Below are 9,330 nucleotides of genomic sequence, written 5' to 3' on the forward strand. Positions count from 1 at the left end.
GCTTGGCAAGCCGACAGAATTTACAGCCGTGGTCAAGACTGGCAAAGAGAGCTCGAATTCTCAGAGGAGACGAGAGACAAGAGGAGAAAAAATCAAGAGGTAAGCTAGCAGTGTGCAGATACCACTGAGAATTTTCTGTCTGACAAACTGCCTTCACTGTGCACTAAATGAAGTGCATGTATTGTGTACAGAGCTGTGACTCAGAACTGCCAAGTCTTGGGGCAACGATTTAGAGAATTTGAGCAATTACATTTATCCCTGAGAGAAGTCAGTGATCCAGTAACGTTAGGTTCCATGAATACAGTGAAATATGAAAGCAATGGCCTGTCTCACTCACAAGCACACGGACCACTTACCAGTGCTAAAGACACATCCTCTGAATTGCCCACAAACGTAGCATACATTTACAGCGATGTGCTTCCATTCCTTATTTAATCGAAGTTTTAGGGACATTTCAGGATCCTGGAATGGCTGGAATTATCTACATTTCTACAACCTTTTTAGATTTTCTTATGGTAGTTTCCAATAGTGGAAAAACTTCCCAAGTTCTTGTTATCTTTAAGATTTTTCCACAATTTGTAAATCAAGGCTCAAACCTAGCACAAAGAAAATAAATAGGTGGTCTTAAACTGGACTCGGTATATATACATTTACACTGTACATAAAATGTCTAACATTTGTTTCCCACTTAAATATTTAAAGCAAAACATTAGAATTCCAAACCTCAGCACATTATTTTAGTTGCTTCTTTACACAGGACTGTTCATTCAAAGTTATTCATATTGTAACACACTATATATACTGATGGAAAAAAGAAATGCAACACCTCCTCCTCCACACTGGCCCTCCCGTCTGTGTGGAACAGGCTGAAGAGTGATGCCTGATGCCACTGCTGACGAGTCCATCGCAGCCTCTGTCTGGCCCAAGCCAGTTGGGTGTGACGTCTAGGTGGTGTCAGCAGGGGTCCTCTGACAGGTCGCCTTGCTCCAGCAGCATGAAGCCTCGCTGTCCTGTCACTGATGTGGGCATGGTGTCTGCCGGCAGTTTCAGCAGCAGTACGGGGGGCAGATCTGAAACGATCTCTCAGATGGACCAGTCTGATGTGTCGGTCCTGCTCTGGTGTGGTCACTCGAGGGCGACCGGATCTTGGACGGTCATCTGTCCTGCTAGTCTGCTGAAACCTTCTCTGCAGTCGGGACACAGTGGAGTGGCTTACTCCATAGTGTCTAGAAATGCAGGCACATGACTTTCCTGCCTGCAGCATGCCAATGGCCCTCTCCCTTGCTTCTGGTGACATTCGAGGCATTATGGGACACACAGAAAACTGACTAAGTGTGGCCTTTTTCTTGCAGTGACCTAAGCTTTGAATTAAGGCCTTTTTAAAGGTGACCCGATCAGGCATTGTTCCACCTGGACCTTGTTGGGTAAAAGTGCACCTAAGGAGTTTTTGTGTGATTGGCAAGTTGTGATGCCTCACTGCACAAGCTGTATTACAAACAAATTAAAACAAATTGACAAACGTCTTGTGAAAGCACATAAGCTATAACCATCGTATTCCCATTCCAGAAAATGTTGCGTTTCTTTTTTGCATCAGTATATATTCTAAGCAGGTGTTCATACTAGAGCTTAGGGTTCCCCGGGGAGACTGGATGGAGCAGGCCAATGAAAGGAAGAGCCTTCAGAAGTATGAAGACTGGTAGGAGATCGCGGAGTGAGCCTGTCGAGCTGGACTAAAGAGGATCTGCAGGTCTCAGTCCCTCTGTTGAGCCGACAGGCTTCTGGGCAAGACCCTGTAAACGATCACAGAGGCTCCAGCCATGGATGGCTGTGGATCAAGAGGAGGGACCCGCGAGTAACAAAGCCACCTGAACACAAGCAGGAGCTTGGCTGACGGGGGCTGGGAAACCTGGGCGAGGGTGTCTGCGGTTTAAAAACCTGAAACTCCTAGTGACCCCTGGTAACATCAGTGACGATACAGTATGTCCAGGTGCAGCAGAGATTGCAATTTAAAAAAGAAAGGACAAAAATGAAGTACACCGTTATGCAAATATGCAAGAGATTTAATTCTTCATTAGAGCAAAGAAAGAGCTGGCAGTTGAGAATAGCTCGGTTTAATTCCTGGAACTGGGAGCTCGAGTTCAATCTCACACATCTGCCTGCCCGAACCTCAATAATACAGAACAACTGGGATGAGCTGTAATACTAATAAACCAAGTGCTGGAGGTTTAGGACACACATTTACAGCACCATCACAATAAAGAGCTCTCGTTATCAGAAATCATCATTACTCACCTTAATGCAATTACAATTGTCACTAGCAAACTCAAAATGTATGTTGTTAAATTAATCTCTCTTCAGGCAGCAATCTGAAAATTAACTCATTTCCATTTCACTTTAATGCGCTATTAAGGAACTATTAAGGCCCTAGATTAAATCAAATTCAATGCCTCCACTTTCTTACATCTCTTTGACAGCCTAACACATTGTACTAGATCTACTGCTATTCTACTTCTTAATTAAGGAGATGTAGTTTATCATGTGAGTAAATACCCAAGTAGGAATTTCACAGTATAAGCGGGCATACATCCAAACTCTACTAAACTAAAATAGTTTACATTTTACTAAAGAGCCATGTCTTAGTTTTGTGCAGTGCGCCTGAAATGAGTGATTTCTACTTCGGCCACAGTAAAACTTGTTTCCAAGATCAAGGGCAAATGCCTTCACCTTTTCAACATGGAAATCGGAGGCAGGTAATTGTTTTTTCATCAGCTGACATTAATCATTAATTAATGAAGCAACCCAACGATTAGAGGCAACGTACTTGAAATGAAAAGAAGGTTTTTCTTCTGCCTGTTCACATTTAAATTCCAGTGATACACCCTGAGAAGACCTTTCTTTAATATAACCAGTAATTTCCCTAAAATTCTGTAAAACAATATTTCTCATTTTCAATAAACACCCAAGAAGTAACGCTGGTATAGAACTTCCCAAACAAATGTTAATAAAAATTATTTAATTTTAATTACAAATTATTTAACATTCTAAGCACATATTTCAATCAGTTGCACAAAATAATTTATTCACAAACTTTTTTATTACTTAACAATTCCCAAAATAATTTTAATGGACTAATGCTTAAACTGATTCTTAAAGTGTGAGTCCTAATAAAAAAAGAAGTCAAACTGCCCACCTGATTTTCCTCTTTTATTATTTGTGACAATTAATGTCAATCTATGTAAATAAGTATCGGTTCTACATGATTTCCAAATCCTGCTCCACTGTAGTGAGGAACAGATAGTACAAACAATAGATAAGGAACCGCCCAAATAAAAGTTGAGAGATTTTTCTCACCTCAAAAAGAAAGTGTAAAACCACTTTATAAAGAAAGACTTGTGAAGCCCAGTATTCTGAAAGGTCTGAACATAAGCAGCTCCAAATGCCTTCATCATTATTTGACATAACAAAAGGTTACAATGACAGGTTGTGCAAGATCTATAAGGTGCAACATCTATAAGGGTTTTAAAACAGTAATTAAACAATTCTTTGGATGAGTTAGTTCACCTAACTTAGCATTCACCATAGGCTTGACCAACTCCAGAAAATAAGATGAGCTTCAGTACCACAGTGGCATTGCTTGTTGGCTACCAGAGTTTTGGTGAACTTAAGAAGGACCCCCTGTCTCAGTTTACTCCGCAGCAGTGACAGATAACCACCCTTCAAAGAGCTCAAGTGAACTGAGCCATCACAATACTGAAGCAAACCCATTCAAAACGAGCCACCAATTACACAAAAATTAATAACATTTAACCAAATGCAACACGATGCTCAATTACACACAGATGGATCCTCCTATTTTGAATGCACTTATTCATTTTGGTGGTGTACATCAGAAGTTGTGATGTATGAACACTATTAGTGTGCTCTGTTTCCTCATTCCTAAGAGACCCAGAAACACCAAAATGCAAATCAAATACCTCTTAACCATGTGTGTAATTTGAATTGTAAAGGACTGCAAATAAAGGAAAACTGATCGCCCATTACATATTAACAGTCCAACTGAGGAGCAGCTGGGCTTCACACCTGCAAGACACCCTCACTGCTGCTTAATTATGTAGATGTGTTACTTTCACACACTGCAAACACAAGGGAAAAAATATTCTGCAGATCTTCACTTCACGACATAATAAGTAGTCACAACCAAATGGTCCCCAGCATTCGTTTCAAATGACATTGCTGTGAAGAGGACAGAAATGACCTCCTTTCAGTTGTCGAAATGTGCAATAGACTCAAAGACCTGAATTTTTCTCATTCTTCTCACAGTTTACCTGTCACTTTAAACTGAACTATTAGTGGTCAGTAAAAAAGCAGGTCTTCAGATAAAAGCTGATAGTGGCATGCTCACTTTGCACCTTGCCAAATTCATATTTTATTTAATAAGGAAAGATGCACTGCTTTTGCAGAGGCACTGAAAATAGTTATTCATTGCAAACAATAACCCTTTTAAGAGGGCTAATGGGACCATATAGATACAGGACTTTCGTTCCTCCACAGCTAATAGAACTGCACGTCATTTGCAATTAAAAGTGCATGTTTTCTTCAGAAGAACACAAGGTTTGGCAAATGGCTATGCAAATACTGGATATACTGCATTCGTGAACAAAGGGAACCAGTTTTTTTTTTTCAACTGTTCAGATCAAAGTATGTAAAGATTCTTTGATATATTATCAAACCACCAGAATTGTTCTATTACTTTGTGAATGCCAAGTGCTTAGGGACTGGCAGCTGGCCCATACTGTTAATGGAGGTCTCACCTGTTTCCTTTTACTGGGTCTGTGACTCACACTTCCATTAGATTCTGCACTTGCCATACTGTTTTCCATATTAGTGTATGCAAATACAGGCTTATTTCTGTGCAGCTGAAGCCTCTGAATGACTGAGCAGTAATTCAGGTGGTTAGGTATCTCTGTCAATAGTTTTCATTATTTCACAGAAAGCAGTAAGACTGCTCTAAAGCAACCCAGATGAATAATAATGCATCCAACACATACTACTTCATTGCCCAACATATTAAATTGATCTTTCTCATCAGCAAACTATTTTTAACTGCACTCCTACATCATCTGCAAATTGTGCAAATTGTACTGTGGGTAGTTCCCATTCTGAAAGGCACAGAAATTCCATTCTACTCACTGAAGTGATTCTCACTTCCTTTATGTCACGTAAAAATAAAAAAAAGCTATCCTGTATTTTTATACATTTTTTTTTTTGCAAAGAAAATACACTTTGGTACCCATCAGCGCATTGGCAAGTCAGCCAGGTCGGCTGGTTTTAATGATTGTTGTTCAATGAATCATCCTTCATTGCCTTCACAAACCAGTCTCTCTCCTGGTCCGAGTCGGAGTCACTTACTTCGCTGGTATCAGCTGCTAAGAGCCGCGAGTAGTTCAGCCTCTTCTGGCGAGGAATTCTGCTCTGTATTATCAGGAAGCCGACAGACCACAGTAGCAGAGTGGCAGCTGTTGCTCTGTAGAGAACCTCTAAGCTAAACCTCTGGGCTACAAATCCGCTAGCAAAGCTGCCCAAGCCACCTCCAAGGCCCGTGGAAACGGAGCGAAAAACTCTTTGGACAGATCGCTCCATCCCTGGCATGGAGATGTCGTCGCACTGTGCATCCAGGGCCCACCAGATGGCGCCCTTGCTGAATGCGCTTAGAACCTGAATAGGCAGAACGGCCCAGGGGGACCAAAGGAAGGAGTAGTAGAGGCACTGGAAGGCCAGACACACAGTCCCCAACACTGCAGTCCCGGTCTGGCCCAGGACCCTGAGGACTTTGCCGCGGAAGAAGCTGAGGGCGATCTCGGCGAGCAGCGCGACGGCCGCGGCGACCCCCATGTGCAGCTCGTGGCTGCCCCGGTTCTGCATCTGCCAGAAGAGGAAGTTGTCCACCGTAGACGCGGCGGCGCCCAGGACGAAGGCCGCGACCGCGCACAGCACGGCTCGGCTGTCCGCGCTCACCAGCTGCAGGGCCCTGAGAGCCCGGGGCGAAGGCTCCCGCTGGCCGCTGGAGTGCATCGGCAAGAAGACGGCCACCGGGAGCGCGGAGGCGGTGGCGAGGGCGTAGGCGTAGAAGTGGGCCGCGCTCCTGGGCGTGTGGGCGCCTATGAAGCAGTCCAGGCTGCTGACGAGGAGCCCGGCGCTGCAGACGCCGAATGCTGCCCCCAGCAGCGCCCACAACCTGTGCTTGCCATACCGCTCGGTTGAGTCCACGAAATCCAGGTACTCGTACAGGCCGTCGTCGACTGTCCACTCCAGCGGCGCCGCCAGGGCCTCCCACAGGCCCACCGCGATAAGCACGAGGAAGAACAGCTGGTGCTGAGCGTCCATAACATTGAGACTGCCCAGAAACCCTTTGCTAGCCTGCTCCTCCTTCCCTTCTTCTCTGGTCCTTTCCGCTGACCTCACCCTCCTTCTTGAAGGAGACCGGCCCGCTGCCGCAGGGCCTGAAATCTTGTCTTGCTCCCTCTCGTCGTCCTTGGACCAGCGGGTGGCCGGCTCCACTCCTCCGAGGGCCTGCCTCGCGTCCTCTCCTTCCTCGGCGATCGGTTTGGCGGAGCCCACTTTCTTCGGCTCGGTTTGCAGGCCCAGCTGAGCCGTGGGGGCGACGTCCTTGGACGCCCGGTTTGCCGCCGAAGGTGTGTCAAGACGGAGGCGCAGCGCAGTGGCTGCTTCATCGGTACGCGTGGAAGCGCGAGTTGTGCGGGTTATGCCGTGGCTCTTGGGTGTAGAAGGCGTCAGAGTCTTGTAAGCGAGGGACGGCGTGCCTGGGGGAGCGTAGTCTGTACTTCTGAAGGAGTCTTGAGCGGGTGTAACATTTCCAAAGGCAAATGTGTCGTCTTTAACCGTCCCCGTGTTTTCAGCGCCCCTTAACAGAGTAAAATTGCAGTACTCGCTTGCGGCTTTCGTATCTGAAGGTGGGATCAGGAGAAGAATAAGACCAGCTCCCAACGAGCACAGAAGGGAAGTCAGAATGACTGTTCTTCTTTTGTTGTAGTACTTGGCCAGGAAGCTAGAAACGGGACTCCAGACCAGGCCGACCAAATACTTGGTCCCCATTATAATGCTGGTCATGGAAGCAGTCAGGCCAAGCTGTCTGAAATACAGAGTTAGGAAGGGGATAAGGCAAGCCGTGGCGTAAGAATGCAGAAAATGAAAGATGCTGGCTAAGGCCACAGCTCTCCGGACATCCCACTGCCTGCTCTTCTTCATGGCTGAAGAGGCTCTGCTGTGCTCAGTTCTTCACAGAGATGCAGTTCTGCCAACACACAGGCCCCAGATGAGTCAATCAGGTGCAACAACAGGAATGTTGTGCATTGGTGTTTTCTTACTCTCCTACAGTTACTCTCCTGACAGTTCTCAGCTGCGTTATCTGGGAGATCAGTATGCAAGGGCAGCACAGCACCATCACTGTGAAGACCATCACTCACTGCAGAATCAAAAGGGAAGAAGAAAAACAGTAAAGCTCTCGAAATACAAAAATCACGCTAGAAGGGGATGAACGCTCGAACAAGACACACGTGGTTAAAATAAATTTCATCCCTATCGGTCAGCCCTCATCCAAAAACTAATGAACACCCTTATTCCAGGTTGAACAAAATGCGCAGATGACTATATATGCTCACACTTCAGCTGTTACATAAAGTGATAAGGACCAATCACTGTTCGTTAACGGAGTTGATTACAGCACAGGGACAGCATCCGTCTGCGACACAACCATTCGAGACGAATCTTAACCTGTGTTAGATCAACTTTGAAAAATTCCGTCAATTACTTCCGCTTGTTGGCGTACAAACAGCCTGTTTCACGGGTTTAGAAAGCAAAGTTTACAGTATGTACACTGTTTCGGGAGTTTCACATTTCCAGTTGGGGGGGGGGGAGTTTTTTTAAAGACTAACCACAACGTCTGGTTCCATTACATTCCGCATTGTCGTCATTTAAGACACACGATTTAAAAAGTAATCCCCACTTCACAGGCATCTACAGAAAACATCAATAACCATTTCGGCTACACCTTCTTGGCTCATTACAATTTTGCCTTGATTTTTTAAAACGCACAAGCTAACGTCATTGTTAAATACTATTTACACAAGCGCGTAACGTTTCGCAAGTTAAAAATTAACGACACAGTTGAGATGTTGACTTTGGCTTTTTACACCTGTTCCAACCTCTTCCTATTGACTCTTCGGTAGACACGTCATGATTTAACATTTTGATCAAATATATATATATAATTTACCTTAATAAATGCACCCATACAAATTGATTGCGGTAAAATAAGAAATTCCAAAATGGGACTTATTGTAAATATTTCTTTTCTCGTCACCGACACTACCTAGATTATATGAACCACACGTAAGAGGATGGACTCACCAGGATACACCTGCAAACTAAGGATTGCGCTGGATTACTGACGAGCGACTGTAACCTTCATGGCGCAATTTATCACAGCGACCTCTGTTGTCTGGGATGTCTACTGCAGGCTTGCGGAGCCAACAGGTGGGCATACAGCAGAGGTCGCAGGTAAAATAGCGTCGCAGATACTATAAAGTGCCTAAAAAAATCTATATGCTTAATAGTTTCTATTATTGTGTGCGTTTAATTCCTTTATTCTCATAATTAAGTAGGGAGATTCTGAAAAAAAAGTGTGTTATTAAGCTGTTTAGTTCAATTCCTGCTACTGCCAGTGGCTTTTAAATTAGCTGCAGTTCTCTTTTGGAACAGTAGATGGAACGAAAGACCTGGATATAAACGACCAAGTATTCAAGAATTCTACTGCACTTTGTACATTTAAGAGTTATGTAGATGTTTTTTTTTTATATATATAATTTAATGGCAAGCTTTGCATTTTTGTTGGCTTTTCCACTGCTTTCAAATAAGCTGAGAATCCTAGCGTGCGAACATTAGTAAGGGTTTGAAGAGAAATAAAAACAAAATAAAAGGTTTATTTGTACCATTATAAGATCACTTTATTGTCCATATACAATTTCTTGTATTAGGAATTGGTCTTTTCACATAGCCCAACTTGCTCTCCATGAGACACACAGACAGGCATGTTTTACTGCACTCTCCGTGCTTTATATCCTCCTTATGCTTTTATCATGAGTTCACTTTTCCATTTCTGATTTTGTAACGGCACACTTTGATCAGGAAAATATTACAAGACCTCACTTAGTCAGTTTGCTCATTACTCCAAAAAGTCTTTACAGAATCAGGTGCAAGATTTTCAGATGTCGGTTTTGTTTTGTAGCTTCATGGTACATCACCAGATCAAAC

At 43.9% G+C, this 9,330-nt stretch overlaps 1 protein-coding gene across 3 annotated transcripts; it reads right to left on the bottom strand.

The window, feature by feature from the left end:
- Positions 1-2,998: 2,998 nt before the first annotated feature.
- mfsd6l (major facilitator superfamily domain containing 6-like) lies at positions 2,999-8,477 on the bottom strand. 3 transcript variants are annotated; one of them, XM_088599999.1, is made up of 2 exons: positions 8,428-8,477; positions 2,999-7,483 (listed from the first exon to the last, which is right to left on the bottom strand). In XM_088599999.1, the coding sequence occupies exon 2, from the start codon at positions 7,264-7,266 to the stop codon at positions 5,329-5,331; it is 1,938 nt and encodes a 645-aa protein (XP_088456125.1). In that variant the 5' UTR covers positions 7,267-7,483; positions 8,428-8,477; the 3' UTR covers positions 2,999-5,328. The 3 variants fall into 3 exon arrangements, with proteins under 3 accessions (XP_088456125.1, XP_088456124.1, XP_088456126.1); XM_088599998.1 differs by having other exon boundaries at positions 8,294-8,431; XM_088600000.1 differs by lacking the exon at positions 8,428-8,477 and adding an exon at positions 7,953-8,219.
- Between the last annotated feature and the right edge of the window lie 853 nt (positions 8,478-9,330).

This window comes from Lepisosteus platostomus, chromosome 11, assembly GCF_059453375.1.
Source record: "Lepisosteus platostomus isolate fLepPlt1 chromosome 11, fLepPlt1.hap1, whole genome shotgun sequence".
Taxonomy (NCBI): Eukaryota; Metazoa; Chordata; class Actinopteri; order Semionotiformes; family Lepisosteidae; genus Lepisosteus; species Lepisosteus platostomus.

What these genes read in the sequence shown, in the direction of transcription:
- mfsd6l (XM_088599999.1), bottom strand. Translation starts at nt 7,266, where the DNA reads ATGAAGAAGAGCAGGCAGTGGGATGTCCGGAGAGCTGTGGCCTTAGCC.